General features: G+C 43.2%; 1 protein-coding gene across 1 annotated transcript in view; it reads left to right on the top strand.

The window, feature by feature from the left end:
* CEP89 (centrosomal protein 89) overlaps nucleotides 1–688 on the top strand; it is a 37,160-nt gene extending 36,472 nt beyond the window's left edge. Inside the window, exon 19 of the mRNA XM_080637462.1 lies at nucleotides 173–688. Within this exon, the coding sequence (XP_080493588.1) occupies nucleotides 173–410 (238 nt within the window). The 3' untranslated portion in view covers nucleotides 411–688. The remainder of the gene's footprint in view (nucleotides 1–172) is intronic.
* The last annotated feature ends 21,195 nt before the right edge of the window (nucleotides 689–21,883 follow it).

The raw sequence follows: 21,883 nt of genomic DNA, 5'->3' as shown, positions 1-21,883 counted from the left end.
AAGGGAATGAATTTCAATCATAATTTCAGATCTCACCTGCAGTTTATTATTTGCTTATCCATATATCAAAATCATGTACTGCTGGAAAGCACTTTTTAAATTAGTTTTTTTTCTTTTTTTTTTGTTTTGTTTTGTTTTGTTTTGTTTGTTTTTGTTTGTTTTTTTTTTTAAGGAAAACAGAGGGAGAACTTGAAATCATTTGGGAATCCACATCCAAAGAAAACAGGAGAATGCGAGAACTCTTATATAAATCCCAGGGAAAGAACAACATGTGGAGCACTGCCATAGCTCATGAGCCACATTTAGATGAAAGCTCTCAGAAGGACCTACTATATGGACATGATTTTAGCTATTGTGATGTGAAACTTTCATCCCCTACTAAAAATGAAATTGAGCAAGAATTTCAGTGATAAGAACAAAGATGCATTATGCATCTCAGCCAAGAAACAGAACACGGTGCCTGAAGTTGACTTTTAGCAACACAAGATGTAATGGAAGATCTGCCCTCTTCAAAATGATTGTATTTTTAATGTCATCAGAATAAAAACCTAGTATTATTATCCAGCTGTACTATCAGCAGTGTAGATTTAGCCTAAAATAGGACTTCAGCTTTTGAAGAAAAAGCTGTTCCATGGTAGGGCAAAACGTGGCACAGCTTGAAGTTCACATAAAAGACACCCAATTAACAAACAGGGAAGCTTGACCTTCAAGCACAGACACGTACCTTGCCGCAAAACAAGCAAACAGCAAGACACACAGCCTCTGATACAGTAAATAACGTGTCTTTATTATATATGTTTCAATTTAAAACACAAATCCCAATAAATTCTTCCCAAATCACCAATTAAAGGACACATGGAGTATGACCAAAGTTGAAAAAAAAGAAAACTGTTCTGTGTTCTCATTGCTCATGATGAAGCATCTTTACTGCCTGTGTGGCAAGGAGTGTTGTGACACACTCCTCTCCTCTGGTTTTAATTGCCCTTTTGAATATGTCTTAAGTAAACTGCACAGGGAAAACCCAATCATACTGGTAATTCCGTGGAAACACAAGTGAGATTTTCAGAACTCTCCATATGGGTTTAACTGTTCTCCCACTGAAGGGGGAATGCCTGAAAATGACACCCCAGCCACATCAGCTTCCCCTTCCCAGCTCCCCTTTTCAAGGAGTGTTCAATACCTGGTTCAAAGGGCAGAGGACAGCACATTAGCACCAAGCCTCTACATGCAGAAATGCTACATTTGCTTTGGCATTTGCATATCATTCAAACATTATGTTAAACTTTAAATGAGCTAAAGTTCATTGAATCTCTGGGAGATCCCACAGTGTTTCCACAGCATTTGCAAGGAAACAGAGAAAACACAATGTCCCGTGAGTTAAAAAGACCTTTTGTGGCTCAGGAGCACTTTCTGGTATACCAAGGAGTGCTGTTAACAGCTATTACACATACACACGTACAGATCACATACCTGACATCCTTGGACAGTGAAATCCAGGAATTGTTTCAGATTAACAAAAGCAAACACATTTACAAGAATGTCAAGTGTCGTACAACCAGCATTAATGATTAGACAGGCACTTCTCTCCTATGCCTTCCAACAGTTTGGAAACAAACTTTTCTTCTCTCAAAGAACTGGTTTTCCCTCAAATCTCTTTTGGATGAAAGATAAATACTAAGTTTTGAATGTTCTTCGTCTTGCATTAAACCTCCATTTAGGACCTCCATTTAGTCTAGAGGGAAGACCTCCCCACGCTCGATCTCCGCAAATAAAAAATACACCAGGAGGTAACATTAAAGGAATATTAAAAGAGCGAGAAACGTTAGTTATGGTATAATTACACCAAAGAGTGTGATTATGATAAATAGCACTACTTGCATTAATATTCTGACCATATCATGTTGTGTTATAAGTATAATTAAAATACACACAAGTATCCATTGTGACTGATCCCAGCAACTCCAATTCTTGAGGTTCTTGAGTAACCTGTGGCAAATGTGCATAGATACCATCCCAGTTGTCTACACACTGTTGAGGGTTAATACAGAGTGGTATAGTGAATGGTTCTGGTTTTGGCCACTCATCCAATGGCACTCCAACAAGACACGTAGAAAATGGATTTTCAGGACTTGTTGCTGCCAGGCACAACGTATCTTGCGGCGTGACATTAGCTAAAGTTATCCAGACATTCTGTTTAGGTTGTGAAACTACCCATCCCCCTGCCTGAGATAGGCACAAAATCAGAAAAACCACTCTGTAGGATGCCCTCATGGCATCCGTTGTCTTCACTATTATCTATTTCTTATACTGACAAATCTTTTTAATTATATAAGTATGCCTAAAAGCCTTAAGCTCCTCAATGAGTCACTGCAGAGTAAATATATAATATGCTCGATATAAACTACCTGTGCTCTCAAATAATTCTACTAGCTAAAAATCTTGAGAGTGAAAATCAGATAAAAAATACCTTAAAGCAACAACAGGGTTTGCTTTACGATGAAACCACTCTCTACACTGGAAGCATAGAGGATTCTGACGCAGCCAAGTCTGTCTTAGACGACAGGCCTTGCGGCGAGTGAACCGACAACGGCCACACCTAAAAATCACAATTGGATCACAAAAGAAGCACTGTTGACAGGGACGGGATAATTCTCGCCGTATTTCGTCTGGAGGCTGTAAAAATAAATGCGGGTGGTTTGGCTACCCATTTTTGCGAGCCCAACCAGTTTAACAAAGGCATATTCAAGGATTTTGTAGATATTACTGTACTTTCTGATAACAACGCTACTGCTAATGACATCGAGTTCTCCATGAACCATTGTAAAACATCATTTTTCAAGGGTAAATAGATAGTATCGGGTTCAGCCCCTGTCACAGAAACAATCCTATGACGACCTTTAATAATCAGTTCTGCCAAATCTTCGATTTCTGTTTGCAACGTTGTTTTTGGAACCAGTGCTGTGAATAACCATTCCAACACCTGGATCTCCCCGTTTTTCCTTTGTTGAGCAAGGGCTGCAAACAGCTGCATCCTTCCTTGGAGAATGACAAGATCCACAGGGAGCTGTGGGTCACGTCGATTCACCACAGAAGTAGCAATACGAGCCCCGAGTTCCTGCAGTTTGGTTAACTGCAAAGGGGTAAGAGAAACCGGTGCGGCTGGGTCAGTTCCTTTCAACAACGGCCGAAAAATTTCAAGGTCATCATTAGAAATCCCTACGACAGGACGAAGCCACTGCAAGTCACCTAATAATGTTTGCACATCATGCAAGGTACACAACTGTGGATGAAATTCAAGTTTCAATGGTGAGACCGTGGACTCAGTAATTGACCACTCCAAATATTTCCAAGGAGATGTTTTTTGAATTTTGTCAGATGCTACCCCTAAACCAAATTGCTGCAAATGATTTTGAATGAACTTATACTGTGATTGAGAAAAAGGGAGTTTTTTGACAAAACAAGGTATCATCCATATAATGACACACAATAGTAAATGGCCACTTTCGTCGCAGAAATTGTAAGGCGGCGTCAACATATAACTGACATAACGTCGGAGAATTTTTCATGCCCTGTGGAAGTACTGTCCATTCATAACGTAATGCAGGTGCCTGTCGGTTGATAGATGGAAGGGTAAACGCAAATCGTTGACAGTCATTAGGATGTAAAGCAATATTAAAAAAGCAGTCCTTTAAATTGACGACAAGAACAAACCAATTTTCAGGTAACATTGAGGGTAAAGGGAGACCTGGTTGTAGGGCACCCATAGCTTGCATTTGATCATTTACTGCCTGTAAATCATGCAGCAAATGAAACTTTCCCGATTTCTTTTTTATGACAAAAATAGGAGTATTCCAAGGGCTTGTAGAAGGACGAAGGTGTCCCTGTCGCAACTGCTCTTCGACTAGTGCCTCTGCTTGTTGTAGACTCTCCCTCTTGAGCGGCCACTGCTCAATCCATACAGGGTTGTCACTCAGCCAAATCAAGGGGATTGGGAAAATCTATGCAGAGGCCGCTATTAAAAACTCTGTTCAGTAGTTAAACGGGCTCCGATCTGAGCAAGTACATCTCGTCCAAGGAGCATAGACACTCCGGCTGGTAGCGGCATGAGAGTTATTATTGCAGTAACAGTACTGTCATCTATAGTCAGTTGTATTGGTGGACTCTTACATACTGATTGTGATTCTCTTGTTTTGATATTTACAGTCCTCAGAAATTATCTTGCTGTTCTCTCTTCAGTTCCACCCGATGTTCTTTCTCCGGTTCTTTCCAACTTGTCCTTTTCACTTCTTTCAAGGTTTGTGGTTGATAAGAGTTTAAATGTTCGGGTTCTCGTCCAGGTCTACTGGTGCAGCTTCTTGTGCAGCATGGTGAAGGTGTTGATGACGGCTTTTTTTTTTTTTCTTTTTTTTTTCTCACCCCCTTAGTTTGTTCCATTACCTGCTGTATAACACTGCCTACCATTGTATTAGAATCTTTCTAGTTTTTGTCTTAGCATTTTCTAGCAGCTGCTGCAAATTTGCATGCTCTAACATCTCTTTTACAAGTAACAAATCCACACAACACAAGGTATAGTTTTTCATTAGTAACTGGCTAGTAAATACAGGTGGTTTTATACACAAAATCACAGCCTCTAATAATAGCTACGTTACAAGCACACATATTCAAGTTGTTACTTTTCAGCTGCCCCCAAGTGATGTCCTGTAATAATTTATTTTTCTCTTCCTCTATCTCATTCTGCTCAGGGTATTTACTGTCAGCTCCTATAGCTGAGGTATCAGGTTTCTCCACTTGTCTGTCCAGCTTATGGTAAGGGTTAACAAACTTTGCAGGCAGCCACCATAGATCTGTAGGTAGGAGGATACAAGCATACCCCCTTATCCTATGCTATCAGCTCTTGAGAAGGAGCTGGGTTAGAGTGATTCAAAGGCATTCTGATGGGAAAGGAATGTGAAGCTACAGCTGCCTGCTGCTTAGCAGCAGCCATAAATACCTGCCAGCAACAGCACTTTGCATTAACCCTTTCTTGTCCAAAATGTTAATCTGTTACCCATTAAAACTTTTACACAAACCCAACAACAAAAAATACACAGAACACTGTCTGCCCTCAACACACACACACACACACACACACACATATGTATGGGATCCCACAAGCACACTCCATACAACTACAATATTCAAAACACAAAGCCCAGACAATCATTACTTCCACTACACAGTCCCTCATACGGAACGTAGCGTAAGGACCCTGTGAAGACAATCAAAAATCAGCTCCAAGCAGTATCATCACAGTGTGAGGCTGCAGGCTCAACTTTAGCGGGCGTCCCCGCAGAGGCTCTGCCTCCTCACATCGCATGAGCCTTGGGCTTTTACACTGACCAAAATGCACACTCATTCCGACGCAGGTGGCCAGCCTACATGGGAAGAAGTGGTCAGCAATATCCATAAAAAATCTCCAAGGGCTAATAGAAACATAAATATACATGGATATATATTTCCCAACTTCTAGTACATGTGGATAACAAAGAGACTATCAAATGAGTTGTATATGGGGTTCCAAGTCCACAGCCTGCCGCAGTACTCATATAACATATTCAAAAGGCTATAAAGGTACTTTTTTTTTTTTTTTTTTTTTCTGTAGGGGCCAATTTGTTGTCAGCAGGGAGGATTCCCCCAGGGTAGGCTTTGAGGGTTGTTGTCGCTCGTTGTGGGGAACCCCCCTGTCCCCTGCCCTGTTGCACAAAGGGGAGCGTTACCAGGACTCCACTTCCCGTTTTCCTGCGGCTGCCGTTGTTGCTGTTGCCGCGGCCGCGGTTTCTGGCAGTCGCGCTGCAGCTCCAGCGCTGCCCGCTCGGCTGCGCGGCCCGGGGGCTCCGGCCGCGCCTCCCGGGGCACCTTCCTCCGCAGCTCCCACGCAAAGGTCTGCACCCGCGGCTCCTCCACTCGCAGTGCCTCCGTGTCCCGCAGCCGCTCCGGCAGCTCCTCTCCTGGAGACAACTTTCTCGATAGCACCCCACGTATCCTTCCATAATCAAAGAGGGCAGTAAGCCCTTTTCCTAGATCCATGTCCTTCCCTAAACCCCGCTTCTCTAAGAAGCACTTAAATAAATCAAAGGCCGCTTGTCTTTCCATTATTCACTACTCTCTCTTTTTGAAGTTTTGGTACCAATGCAGCTCACCAGCAAGCAGGCCAACTCAGCGGGTGGCGGAGGCTCCCTCTTCGTCCTCCAGGCTCAGAGGCTCCTCTTCTTTTTTCTTTCAGGATTGACCTCTTTCTTTTCTCCGGGCTTTACGTTAGGACTTCTTCACAGTCCGATTCTTCTTTTATCAGAGGCTCCTCTTCTTTCAGGATTGGCCTCTTTTTTCTTCTTTCACTGCCCGTCCTCTGCCCGGCATCTTTGACCAGCAAAACCGAGCATTTTTTCTTCTTTCAGCCCTCCGGATGCTGCTTCTCCGGTGCTCTCCCGCTCCGTGCGCAATTCTCCCAGCCACTACGGGTACCCGGGTTCCTCTGTTGGTCGCTGTTCGGGCGTCAATATGTCGTCGTCTCGGAGGGAACACATGCACAATCAATATGATTGATAAGAGTGATCCCTTTATTGTGCTCAAATAATGGGTATATATAGTGTCAAACTGCCACGTACACACAGCTTCCCGTGGTGATTGGTTGGCATATACAGCACTGGGTACATTCCAGGTGCATTTCGGTGATTTCCCCTGCTCATATACACATCCTCCCCTCAAGGTCTCTGCTCCTAGTTCACAGACAATTTTTAGCTACAAGGTTAGCCAGCTGGTCTTCTATCTCTATTGGTTAACTTCCAGGGTTTTTCCACTGCTGGCAACTGTACACAACTGGTGTTTTTTCTCACTTTCACAGAATCTGTGCTTAATTAAGCTCAGACATGGGAACATGACGTTTGCTTGCTAACCATGCCTCCACAGAAAAGACGTTTAAGATCAAGAGGTCTAATCATTACCCCAGGACTGCCAAGACTACCACTAAACCATGTCAGTGAGGGTCTCATCTACTTTGGTTCCACCTGAAACCAGAAGGGAAAACCAAATTTTACATGGGTTAGGCTAGAATTAAGTTAGAACACGGAAAATGAAAAACTTTTCGTTTCTTAATACCAAATCTATGCTACCATGCAAGTACAAGATCCATCCTCTTGGAATGGGCAGACAATGTTCTCTGGTATTAATTTCTCATTACCAATTCACTCCATAAAGATGTACTGCCAATGAAAACATTTATACACCATAAATAACATCATCATTGGTGAATCAGACACCAGTGCTGGGAAATCTATAATGTACTTCACATTTTTTTTCCCAGTATAAAAGCCAACTAAAGCAACTTCAACCCATTCAAAATGAATCTGCATATCCCTACCAAAGGAAAACAGGTCTTTTTATGATACTGAACTGCTTTGGTGATAAGATACCAAAGCAGAAGGAAACTATTTAATGGCTTTGACATAGTTGTACATGCATTAATACCAGGACTCTGCTCTTACTCAGGGACTGCGGTCACCCTGCTATGAGATACATAAATTGTAACCACGAACATTTGCAGAAGTAGTAGGAATTTGGCTTTTCTTCAGGCGTCATCCATAAAGCTTTAAGTTTCAGAGAAGTTACCCTCATGAAGCCTGGAAGAGGTTATGACAATGGTCACAAATCATTAAATGGTGTTTTAAGACCAAAGCCACCAGCTTCACTGAGCACTGCTATCAAGAACGCGAGCGTGAAAAATCCCAAACAGCAGGCAGTGGTTTCCTGCCCAGACAGGAGCTGGTCTCGTGTGATCTTACCAGCTTTGTGAAGTTCTGAAGGGGGTTTTTGGTTGCAAGGGATTTGTGCTTTTTTACCATGTCACACCACACCGCGCACCTGCTGGATGCTGCTTCTGCATCTAGATCTATTGGGTGCCAACTGACACACGGTAAAATGCTTCTGTAGCATCTGGAAAAGGCTGTTCCAGTAACCTGCACCGACACGGCAGACAGCCCTGCTCGCCTTGCTTCAGCTGGGAAACAAATAGTGGAAGCAAACAGTGCAAAAGAATAAAAAGTAAACAATATGGTGTGTGTCACTATAGGTGTAGTTCTTTAAGGATTAAGCATTTTAAATGTGTTATCTCTGCAGTTGACCCCTGATTAACTGCTACAATCTGCCATCTTGCCATTTCTCCATGCAGTCAAAAAGAACTGTCTCCTCTACAATTTTTTTAGCTACCCCTAATACACATTACTACCCATTGATCAATTTAATAATTTCCACTGCTTGCTATTACATACAAAAATGCAATGCTGCTAAACCACAACAAAGGGAACTTCTGGGATACAAAAAGTTGCAGATTCCTTTTTTAACTAGCGTGTGAAAACTAAGGAAGACACAAAACTTGTAATCATTCTTCACTGTTCTGTTAACATCAAGGATGGAAATCAATTACCTCAAGTAACCTTTGAACCACACTAAGTAATGGGATGAAGTTCATGGAAGAAAATAGCATCACGAAAAAGTACTGAAAGCACAGGCTGACCTGTGAAACAACCGCCTTTGGGAATCCAAAATCCTGAAGGTGACAGAGGCTGCAGAGGTGCTGTCACACACACTCGTGAAGAGCTTGTTACCTAAACTCTCAGGTACTACCCTGCACACTGTGGACACTGTACAGGTACTGTACACCTTTGAAACCTGTACCTCCTGCAGCAACCAGGCAGACCCACAAAGGTCTGCTCTGCTCTGCCGTCTCCAGTGGCATGATTTGCATAGGAATCACTTTGCACATTCCAAAGCACTTGCTGGGAGTCCTGCTCAATGTTCACAAGCATGAATTCAAAACTTTCAGGGTATCTTCTATACACAGTAACTAAGGAACCATGAAAGCTTTCTATGATTCCAACTGTGTCTTTCGAAGCTGGTACATTTGTTCTGATCCCTCTCCCATGCTTGGTGTAGTTCCCAGCACACTACAGAATACTGAGGATCACTGAAAAACAACCTTGCCCTTAGGAGGATATACTGGGCTACTACTGACAGATAACAGTTTAATCTTTCATTAAAAGGTGTGTAATGAAGGAATCCTTTTAACTTCCTTGGGCAATACGTTGTAGCCCTTCATCAGCTCACTCCATTAGAGCATCCTCCCCATTTCATACTGTTCACAGATCTGTCATTCCCAGTATTTTCCATCAGCTGCAACATAAACAGAAACATGAACAGACCAGACCCAGGACACACTCCTGCAGAACAAACCTCTTCCCAGCCTAGCAATGAGCCACTGCTTCCTTCTGCCCAACCTTTTCAATTAATTCTTCATCTATGCTCTTACAGATGTTTTAAAATACACTTTGTTAAGCCTTGCTGCTGCAATTTGCTGGTGAGAACAGAGAGTCACCAATAAAAACCCTTTGAAAATTGATACATTTTACTATTTTTTCCCTTTCAGCTCAGTTTACAGAGAAATAAAACCAGTTTGTTTTGACATAATTACTGATAATTCATACTCACTGCAGCTAATTCCTTTATAGTTCAGTGTCACAGCTATTAATGCCAGGCACTACTGTACTACAAAGAAACAAACAGCAGAATACTCGTGTTTGTACAGGTAACAACTTTTACGCGTCTTTAAAGTGCTGAAATGAAGAGTCAACTATCCTGTTCTGAGTAAATCATCTTCTTGTATTTAGGAACAAGTTCCAAACACACTCAAGTGTGAATGTGTTGGAATTTTGCATAATCAAGTAAGTGAGCTTGGTTAGTGCACAGGTATTGAGGAAAACATGTTACTTTACATTGTTTCACAGACACTATACTAAATATAGATACTAAAGAAATCATTTTACTACAAAAACTCTATCCATGCCAATTTATCAACAAATTGCTACCCACCTGACGTTAACAACTTTACTACATTACCACAGCCACTGCTGACACAGCATACCGATGTAGTGCACCTCCCTCCCATTTCCAGTACCTTCCAGTCTGTAAATTGAACCCAAAAAGCAGTTCCAGCTTCCTTTCACCATAGAACCATGTAGCATCCTCCAATTCCTATCGAGAAACTGAAAAACTGATTCAGAATCTGTGGAAGTGCAGTCACATTGAAGGCTCATTGCTGCCTGTCCACAGCCAGCATATCCTGTCTACAAATCATAGAATCATAGAATAGTTAGGGTTGGAAAGGACCTTAAAAATAACTGAACATAATTTTCCCTGGAAAAACATTTGGGTTAAATAATGTGATAATAACTCAAAAACGCTGTCACCACTTTTCAAAACCAAACAAACTGCTGCAGATTCTGGAGTAAACCTCAGTAGTTCAATGCATTTTCCAACTTCTGTTAAAATACACTGGCATTCTTCTTACTTTTTTGTCAGAGCAAAGTGTGTGTACTGACACACAGTGTGCTTCAGTTGTGTAAATACCATGGAGATTCTGACACTCAACAAAGACACTAAGGCAGAAATGCCCTAAGGTCCTGTGAACTGAGCCATTCATTTTCTGATTTCTTACCCTATTAGGTAATTCCCCCTGCCCATTTACAAGTCATTTAAACCCAACTTTTCTTTGTTCCTTCCTCCCTCCCTCCATTTTTAAGCCAGAACCTTCTATCCACAACACTGCTCTTAACAGCTGAGAAGAGGGAGCCTCCCAGGATTTTTCTCCATGAAAAATTCATGCAACTGCACTGGCAATTTGCATCAGGAGCTCTTAAGATCTTTTCCTCTGGATCTACAAACCCTTGACTGGCCAGGCACAGCTCCTCCATTTAGAAGGGCTCTGAGTCAGCAATTCTGGCCAGGCTCTGAAGCACTGGTAAAAACTTCCTTAACTGTTTAAAAAGTTCCTGAAAGCTCTGGAAAAGAACTAAGTCCATATTCTCAAGCTAATTTCTTTCAGAGAGCAGCAAAATTCCTTCAGAATATCCTTAAGAAAAAACTCCTTGGTTTTTTTGTGTGTGTTCTTTTGGATAGAATTATGTTCCTAGCACTTACAAGTTTATGAAGAGTTTCTGAACAGCTTTGCTTTAAAAGAATGCAATACAATAAAATTTTTGTCTTCCTAAAAAAATGTACATTATTTGGCTATGTCTAGTGCAAACCCTTTAGCAGACCTGAAGGTCTTTGAGTCTCACGTGTCACAGGAGCAAAACCAACCACACTGTAACCCAGAAATAAGTAGGAGGAAAAACACCAGTATTTAAAACCCATATATAGCATGGAGATTTAAGAACTACATCGTCATTGAATCTTTCCTATCGACTCTCACAGCTTGCAATCCAGTGGCATAACTCAGCACTGACACAGCTATTTAGACTGCTTCCTTATACGCCACTTGCAGTGTATCTGCAATTACTCAGAAATTAAACATTCAGATGCATTTAAGGGTGACAGTAGTGAGATCACATCTTAAAGCATATCTGTTAATGGCAGGATTCAAAGAAGAGCAAGTGCAAGTAAACAGACCGATCCTCTGATTAAAATGAAGTAATCTGTCAAGTAGGAAGGTAAGAATGGAAAGTTCCCATTCTGAGATACTGCTAAGCTACAATTAAACCCTGCAGGTTACAATGATCCTTGATATTTGGTTAAAGTATTGGCCCAAGCAAAGCATGTGCATTACTGCAAGCAGTAAATACCAACTTTACCAAACATTAACCTTTATTATTAGTGACTAATGATAATAAAGGTATACTTATATACTGCACCCTTGCTGTTTCTGGAATTGGAAGTTGAAAATTACTTTTTACAATTTAATTGCTAAATAGCATTTGAAAAGTTTCAAACTACACTGTTTAGACAGGACCAGCCCTCAGAGTGTCTGTTTCTGTAGCCCCTTGGAATTTGAACTCCTTCATCTCTTCATCTATGTATATATTTGAGAGGGAAGGAGTCTCTTCCCATTGCTATAAAAATGCCACTTCTCTTACCCATGACAAAAATAGCAGTAGAATCTTTGAAGTCAGTGTTTACTTTTTTCCTTCAGTGGCTGAGGAAAAGGATTGCTGGTAATATTGCAAATCCTTTAACAAGGTTATAGCATCCCAAGAAGATTAATCCCTAAAACAAAACTAATAATAAGTTACTTTTTCATTTTCATAAGAAAACACAGGCTAGTTACGGTCAAGTCACGGGCAGAGATTTAGGACACCAATGAACAGATGGGAACTCTCCAAATACACATTGCAGGTAGACTAAAGAAACAGATTGTCTGGACAAAACCTCAAACAACATCCTTGCAATGTTGCCTTTACTGTATCGGAAGAAACAAAGTAAGAGTATAGATCTGATTGGGGCACTGAGGGGGAAGAGAACCTGAAAACATCACTGGACATGTAGAACATGCACCTGCACAAAGAATTTTGAAGATTACCTACACTACATTTAAAACAAAATTTTGAGCAAAATATTTCTTAATATAGATTTAAATATGACAAACTCCATTATATTTTTATCAAAATTATGTAAGTTTTTTCTCTTTTTTTTTTGTCTGGAAATTCCAGGGAAGAGATGATGTGAGAGGGGTGCCTACTCCATTTTGAGGAACAAGGCTTGCCTCATAGTATGATTCCCCCCCTTCTTTTTTTCTTTTCACATTAGCTATTTCCATAGTCTCTGTGGCATTTCAAGAAAAAAAACCCCAACCTAATTTCATAATTATCAGCGATACAGAACATAGAAGTACCTTACATAACATCTGATCCCAAAAGAAGCATCTGCAGTTGATGGATACAAAAATGTTAGTTTAATTCTACATTGCTGTCCTGGGTTCAGCAGTAGCAGTCAGTTTTTCTCCTTTTTAGTAGCTGTTGCAGCACTGTGTTTTTGACTTTCAGCCTCGGAACAAAGCTGATAACAACTGATGTTTAGACTGACCAAAGACTTTGTGAGTCTCATGCTCTGCCAGGGAGGAGGAGGGGCCGGGAGGAAGCAGGGACAGGACGCCTGACCCAAACTAGCCAAAGAGGTATTCCATACCACAGCACGTCATGCCCGGGGATGTAACTGGGAGCTACCCGGAAGGGCACGTCCTCTTTTCGGTCGGGCTCTTTTCCGGCGAGCGGTATCATATTTTCTTCCCTTGTTATTTCTCTTATCATTATTATTATTGGTGGCAGCAGTAGTGATTTGTGTTATACCTGAGTTACTGGACTGTTCTTATCTCAACCCGTGAGAGTTACATTCTTTCGATTCTCCTCCCCATCCCTCTGGGGAGTGGGGGGGGGCAGTAGACTGCGTGGTTCTAATTTACAGCCGGGGCTTAAACCACGACAGTTCTTTTTGGCGCCCAACGTGGGGCCCGAAGGGTTGAGATAACGACAGATCTGACCGGAGTGTGTCTAATCGTATTTGTGATAAGCATTCAGTGTTTTAGATTAATAGTCACTCGTCACAATGCTGATTTATTGGCTCTCAAAGTTGTTGTTTTTGATCTCACAGTCTCAATATGCCGTAGGTTACTTAGAGCCGGTATTTGCTGTGTTGGTGTTTTTCAAGTGTGGGGCTTGGGCTAAGGTTGTTGTCTCGTTGTATTTTGTAGCAATGACTTGTAATACAATAGAAGGATTGATCATGAAACTGATCTGGCTTGTGTTCCCAGTGTGGTCACCACCTTTATACTTTGGGAGGTATATAATACAAATGCTTAGCAACTATACATCTTTTTTCTCCTTCCTGGGTGGTCAACCTATGAAGGAGACATTCTTTTACCCTCCCAGTGCCCCTCCCAGACCGTTTACAGCATGGTTTGAGAGTTTTGAAATTTTTGAGTGGCCTTTTAATATTGTTGAGACCTGTTTGCTGATTGTGATGGGGGTCACCATGTTGGCACGCATACAGAGTGTGTTTTGTCCACAACCATTACGTCTGATCTCAAGAGTTAAGCAGAGTCGGGTTTGGGTCTTGTCTGGGGTTAGACGACAAAATAGGGGGACCGAGAGATTTTCCCCGAGGCTGGACAGCCATGAGTGGCAAGGTGTGTGGGATAGTATGGGCAAGTATCTAGGTCAGTGGGCCCCTCCAGTGTTTTGGAATTTCACCACCAAACAAGTGCAAAATCCAGAAGAATTAGTAAAACACTTAAATGAGGTGTGCTGTCATCCTGGTCATACCAGAGAGGGACAAATCATGTCAACGTGCTGGGGCTTGGCCTATGCCTACCGAGCCTTGTTCAACGCTATCCAGCACCTTCAAAAGGGAAAAAATGTCCCTGGATCTGAGAGCGAAGCAACAGGCAGCGCAGCTACTCCAGCTCCGAGCACAGCAGCTACACCACCCCCAGCGACAAGTACAGCCACTACTCAAACTTCGACTGCAACAGACAGTGCAGCTACCCCAGTTCCAAACACAGCAGCTACACCACCCCTAGCGACAAGTACAGCCGCTACTCAAACTTCAACTGCAACAGACAGCGAAGCTACCCCAGCTCCAACCACAGCAGCTACACCACCCCCAGCAACAAGTACTGTTGCTACTCAAACCACAGTGATGACTGCAGCTAAACCAGAGGACCAATTCGTACCAATATCGATTGCCCCTCTACGCAAGAGAAAAAGCAAAAAAGAGGCAAGAAGGGTGAAGCGAGATGAAGAAACAATGTATTCACCACCCGGGCCACCATCTGATCAGGAGTCATCATCACATGACGAAGAAGAAGAAGAGGTGACTTCTCGACCTCGGACCTCAACCGAGCTACGGAATATGCGAAAAGATTTTACCTGTCAACCAGGGGAGCACATCATCACCTGGTTGCTGCGATGCTGGGACAATGGGGCCGATGGTCACGAACTAGGAGGTACGGAAGCCAAGCAGTTGGGATCACTTGCTAGAGAAGGGGGAATTGACAAAGCAATTGCAAGAGAGAAAAAGTCCCTCAGTCTTTGGAGGCGGCTCTTGGCAGCTGTGAAAGAAAGATTTCCATACAAGGACGATGTTATGAGTCGTTCGGCCAAGTGGACTACTTTAGACAAAGGCATCCAGTCTCTGAGGGAATCAGCCATCGTAGAGATGATCTATCACATCAAACCGAATAACGGAGATATACCCATAGACCTAGATGAAGTCGAATGTACACGACCCATGTGGCGAAAACTTACACGGAATGCACCGTCATCATATGCCCATTCATTGGCAACAGTAACCTGGGGTGACATAGTAACACCAACAGTGGATGAAATGATTCATAAACTCCGAGAGTTCGAAGACAATCTCACCCCTTCCATCATCTCAGCTGTGGAAAAACTGTCCCAGGATGTCAAACAATTGAGGGACGATCTATCTGATTTATCCAGCTCCTCACGTGTACCAACACACGTCTCAGCTGTTAACAAAAGACGTCCTATTGTTCGAGACAGAAGATATAGAAGGCAAACACCACGGGCCACCCTATGGTTTTACCTGCGGGATCATGGAGAAGACATGACGAAGGGGGATGGAAAACCTACTTCAGCTTTGGAGGAACGGGTGCATGAATTGAAAATAGGAACAAGGGTCAAGACTAATCATCCCATGAGAGCTGCGGCTTCAGTCTCTGGTGAGCAGGTTCCCAGATGGAGTGGAAGAGCTGATTTTACTCCAGCTCCTATGATAACGAAGAATAATCCCTTTCAATACGACTTAGGTGTCCAACGTTGTGATGACTGTTGGAGGGACCCTGCCTCCAGCCAGGTGGAGGTAGGGGATAATCGGATTTACTGGACTGTGTGGGTCAGATGGCCTGGCACATCAGTCCCACAGAAGTATAAAGCTCTAGTAGATACCGGTGCACAGTGTACCCTGATGCCGTCAAGCTGTCAAGGGGTGGAACCCATCTATATCTCTGGAGTGACAGGAGGTTCCCAAGAGTTGACTGTACTGGAGGCTGAGATCAGCCTGACTGGAAGGAAATGGCAAAAGCACCCCATTGTGACTGGTCCAGAGGCTCCATGCATCCTCGGCATAGATTACCTCAGGAGAGGGTACTTCAAAGACCCAAAAGGGTACCGATGGGCTTTTGGTATTGCTGCTTTGGAGACTGAGGAAAATGAGCAGCTGTCCACCTTGCCTGGTCTCTCAGAGGATCCTTCTGTTGTGGGGTTGCTGAAGGTCGAAGAACAACAAGTGCCAATCGCGACCGCAACAGTGCACCGGCGGCAATATCGCACCAATCGAGACTCCCTGATTCCCATCCATAAGCTGATCCGTAGTCTGGAGAGTCAGGGAGTGATCAGCAGGACCCGCTCACCCTTTAATAGCCCCATATGGCCAGTGCGAAAGTCTAACGGAGAGTGGAGACTAACAGTAGACTATCGTGGCCTGAATGAAGTCACACCACCATTGAGTGCTGCTGTACCGGACATGCTAGACCTTCAGTGTGAACTGCAGTCAAAGGCAGCCAAGTGGTATGCCACGATTGATATTGCCAATGCATTCTTCTCAATTCCTTTGGCAGCAGAGTGTAGGCCACAGTTTGCTTTTACTTGGAGGGGCGTCCAGTACACTTGGAACCGACTGCCCCAGGGGTGGAAACACAGCCCTACCATTTGCCATGGACTGATCCAGAATGCACTGGAACAGGGGCAAGCTCCAGAACACCTGCAATACATTGATGACATTATTGTGTGGGGTGATACAGCGGAAGAAGTCTTTGAGAAAGGGAGGGAAATAATCCAAATCCTGCTGAAAGCTGGTTTTGCCATAAAACGGAGTAAGGTCAAGGTACCTGCACAGGAGATTCAGTTTTTGGGAATAAAATGGCAAGATGGACGTCGCCAGATCCCTACAGATGTGATCAACAAAATAACAGCAATGTCTCCACCAACTAATAAGAAAGAAACACAAGCCTTTGAGCAAATTAAACGTGAGATAGTTCATGCAGTAGCTCTTGGACCAGTCCGGAACGGGCCAGATGTAAAAAATGCACCGTACACCGCAGCTGGGGAGAATGGTCCTACCTGGAGCCTCTGGCAGAAAGCTCCAGGGGAGACTCGAGGTCGACCCCTCGGCTTTTGGAGTCGGGGATACAAAGGATCTGAGGCCAGCTATACCCCAACTGAGAAAGAGATACTGGCAGCCTATGAAGGGGTTCGAGCTGCTTCGGAGGTGATTGGCACTGAAGCACAGCTCCTCCTGGCACCCCGGTTGCCCGTGCTGGGCTGGATGTTCAAAGGCAGGGTCTCCTCTACACATCATGCAACCGATGCGACATGGAGTAAATGGGCTGCACTAATTACACAACGAGCTCGAATAGGAAATCCCAGTCGTCCAGGCATTCTAGAAGTCATCATGGACAGGCCAGAGGGCAAAGATTTTGGAATGTCACCAGAAGAGGAGGTGATGCGTGCTGAAGAGGCCCCACCATATAATAAACTGTCAGACAGTGAAAAGCAGTATGCCTTGTTTACTGATGGGTCCTGCCATATTGTGGGAAAGCATCGGAGATGGAAGGCAGCCGTATGGAGTCCTTGATGACAAGTTGCAGAAACTGCTGAAGGGAAGGGTGAATCGAGTCAGTTTGCCGAGGTGAAAGCCATCCAGCTGGCCTTGGACATTGCTGAATGAGAAAAGTGGCCAGTACTTTATCTCTATACTGACTCATGGATGGTGGCAAATGCCCTGTGGGGGTGGTTGCAGCAATGGAAGCAGAGCAACTGGCAACGCAGAGGTAAACCCATCTGGGCTGCTGCACTGTGGCAAGATATCGCTGCCCGGGTGCAGAACCTGGTGGTGAAGGTACGCCATGTAGACGCCCATGTACCCAAGAGTCGGGCCACTGAGGAACACCAGAACAACCAACAAGTGGATAAAGCTGCTAAGATTGAAGTGGCTCAGATGGACTTAGATTGGCAACATAAAGGTGAATTATTTTTGGCTCGGTGGGCCCATGACACTTCAGGCCATCAGGGCAGAGATGCAACATACAGATGGGCCCGTGATCGAGGGGTGGACTTAACAATGGACACTATTGCCCAGGTTATTCATGAGTGTGAAACATGTGCTGCAATTAAACAAGCCAAACGGTTAAAGCCTCTTTGGTATGGAGGACGATGGCTGAAGTACAAATATGGGGAGGCCTGGCAGATTGATTATATCACACTCCCACCAACCCGCCACGGCAAGCGCCATGTGCTTACCATGGTGGAAGCAACCACCGGATGGCTGGAAACATACGCTGTGCCCCATGCCACTGCCCGGAACACTATCCTGGGCCTTGAGAACCAGATTTTGTGGCGACATGGCACCCCAGAAAGAATTGAATCAGACAATGGGACTCATTTCCAGAATAACCTTATAGACACTTGGGCCAAAGAGCATGGCATTGAGCGGGTATATCACATCCCCTACCATGCACCAGCCTCTGGGAAAATCGAACGGTATAATGGGCTGTTAAAAACTACACTGAGAGCAATGGGTGGGGGAACTTTCAAGCATTGGGATACACACTTACCAAAGGCCACCTGGTTGGTCAACACCAGAGGATCTGCCAACAGGGCTGGCCCAGCCCAGTCAGAACTTTTACATATTGTAGAGGGGGACAAAGTTCCTGTGGTGCACATGAAGAATTTGCTGGGGAAGACAGTCTGGGTTATTCCTGCTTCAGGTAAAGGCAAACCCACTCGTGGGATTGCTTTTGCTCAGGGACCTGGATATACTTGGTGGGTAATGCGGGAAGATGGGGAAGTCCGATGCGTACCTCAAGGGAATTTGATTTTAGGGGAAAACAGACAATGAACTCAATTGTACGCTGTTGCCTGCTATAGTCCATCAACTAGAAGTCTGCAGGGCACCAGCGACTGGCCCTGACTTCCCTCCGACCATCATCCCAACAGAGAATGAACTTTGATAGAACCGGATGAGTTCTACAGTAAAGGAACGATCAGCATCAGCAGGCAACGATCCAACACTGCACACAGCCTCTCCTGCCCTGAAAGACTGTTACAAGAGATGGAGCCCAACATCATGAACTGAACGGACTCAGTAGCTTTATAGGAATTGGTCCGTGCACTAAGATAACAGTGCACTGAAATGAGAGTGAGGGTATATGGAAAATGTGGGATCTGAGCATGACGTGAATGGTATGGAATAAGGGGTGGATACTGTCCTGGGTTCAGCAGTAGCAGTCAGTTTTTCTCCTTTTTAGTAGCTGTTGCAGCACTGTGTTTTTGACTTTCAGCCTCGGAACAAAGCTGATAACAACTGATGTTTAGACTGACCAAAGACTTTGTGAGTCTCATGCTCTGCCAGGGAGGAGGAGGGGCCGGGAGGAAGCAGGGACAGGACACCTGACCCAAACTAGCCAAAGAGGTATTCCATACCACAGCACGTCATGCCCGGGGATGTAACTGGGAGCTACCCGGAAGGGCACGTCCTCTTTTCGGTCGGGCTCTTTTCCGGCGAGCGGTATCATATTTTCTTCCCTTGTTATTTCTCTTATCATTATTATTATTGGTGGCAGCAGTAGTGATTTGTGTTATACCTGAGTTACTGGACTGTTTTTATCTCAACCCGTGGGAGTTACATTCTTTCGATTCTCCTCCCCATCCCTCTGGGGAGTGGGGGGGGGAAGTAGACTGCGTGGTTCTAATTTACAGCCGGGGCTTAAACCACGACAATTGCAATTACAATGAAAAATATTTTAAAGTCCCTGTAAAGGGTACAGGAAAGGAAGTTGCTGATACCTGGCTATTCATATGCGTGTAGTAAGACTGATTTTAACAGTCTTTATTTTCTTTATCTGTAGGAAAAAAAACCCACTTTTGTCCACCCATCATTCAGGCAGTAATTTTGGAACAAGAAGTTAGTTAAGAGGGAAGTGCTTCTCTTAAGGCTCAAACCTAATTCTGTGAGAATTAAAAAATATTAAACAAAAAAAAAAAACCCACAAAAAACAAACCAAAACAAAACCAAAAAACCACACCCCACCCCACCCCCCCCAAATAAAAAAAAAACAAACAACCCACACACAGAGGAAAAACACAGCGATTAAAAAAAATGTAAAAACCACAGCTTTGGTTTTATTTTCAGTCCTGACATTACTTTCCAATCTGGTTTGAAGAAGGACATTCACTGCCCAGAGTCTGGCTCAAGCATGGCAAACACAGCCCCACATACGTCTGTTTCATCTTTTCTTAGAGTCCAGTTTTAGTCACAGATTTACATTTACATTACAAGAGATAGGAATTCCTGCGGATCGAGCCTGCATGCTTCAACAAAAGGTTTAAAAAAAAAGGGGAGAAAACCAACTGTCAAATTTTGCCAGGATACTGCTCTGTTGATACTGAGGTCCAACCACTTGGTCTTATTTCCAGTTCTGTAGTGCTGCTGTTCAGGAGGCATTATCTTAACGAGATAAACCTGTATTTAACATCAGCAGCTAATACCAGTGCATCTTTTACTGTTAACAGCAGACACTGGGAAAAAAAAAAAAGTAAAGTCAAGTCAGCTGCAGTTAGATCAGGTTGATCGGGACTTACTGGTTTGGAACAGGGAAGGAGCTGTAGAGCTGCGCTGCCAAAAAACCACAAAGTGAAACATGATTAAGGCGTATTTTAGGCATGACTAGCCAGAATGAAAGATGGTACCATGGTTTCAGCATTCAGGATAGAAGCACATTTTTGCAGGCTATATAGCTGTAGAGAAAGAGAGAGAGAGAATGGCACTTTTCAGTAAAGCAAGACTTTTAAACACTTAACAAAAATGAAAAATTAATTTGAACAGCAAGTGAAGGGAACACAAGCTGTCCACTCAGCTGCCTCCAGGTTAATGAAAAACAAAGGAAAAAATCTCTGCTTACACTTCTCTACCTTCCCAAAATAAAAACATAAACTGTTTTACAGCTAACATCTGGACTGATGTTTTTAATGCACCTATAATGTGACAACCTCTTCAAGGTTATCTTTCAGAGGCATTTCTGAGTTAGAAATTGCTTGATATAAAATCATCAAAATAGACTCTTCAAATTATGGCTCACTCTCACTATGCAATATACCACTTAGGTACTGGACAAACATTCTCAGTAATAGAACAAAGACTTTTTTCTTTTTTAAAGATAAACTAATTGCAGTCTTGGTTTACCTGTGGTGCCTATCTTAAAGTTTCTTGGCTGAAAATGGGTTTAATGATTACCTTTTATAACCTCTGTACTTAAGCCACTGCTTCTTCTGCCTATTCTGGTTTCTGACAGGAACATCTCTCACTCTCTAAGTGGCTGCTAAATCTAACAGGAGAAATAAAGACGGACACCACACAGAGATTCCTGGGCCCGATTAACACCAAGCAAACATAAATAAGAAAAGGTGAGTGAATGTGTAACTGCTAAAAGATGTCTGTTAAAACATTCTAATACATGACTTAAAGGAGAGAAATAGGGCACAAAGCTGTAATAAAACTCAGTGACCCAGGCCTTGCATTCCTTACTGGGGCAATTTTCTGTTCAAGGTTTAATCTTAAAGGTTGGATTCATTATGGATTCCTTTTGAAAATCTTTAATTCAAAACATAAACTGAATGTACTAACAGCCCAAATATTTTTGAAGACTGATAGGGAGATAGGTGTTCTGAGATAATGTAAAAAGCTATGGTTTCTGTAGTCAAGAATTTCTGTATACTAGCTAAGTTGCCTAAACATGATGCATTCCTGAATTACTGTCTGTGTAACTGCAAAACGATCTTCAGTATTCAGATTCCATTAACTATAGCTGTAGGTTCTCAGGAGAGAAGAGACTTTTGACCTAGACATCTTTTGAGACTCAGGACCTAACCTCATCAATTTGAAAGCAATCTGTTTACATTCAAATTCTAAACAGAACAAAAAGTTCTGTAGGAGACATTCACCCTGAGTCAACACAGAGAAGACCGTAACTCTTCGAGGCAAAGAGCTGCTAATTAGACAATCA

This window comes from Psittacula echo (assembly GCF_963264785.1).
Source record: "Psittacula echo genome assembly, chromosome: Z".
NCBI lineage: Eukaryota > Metazoa > Chordata > Aves > Psittaciformes > Psittacidae > Psittacula > Psittacula echo.
This window is presented reverse-complemented; position numbering and strand designations above follow the sequence as displayed.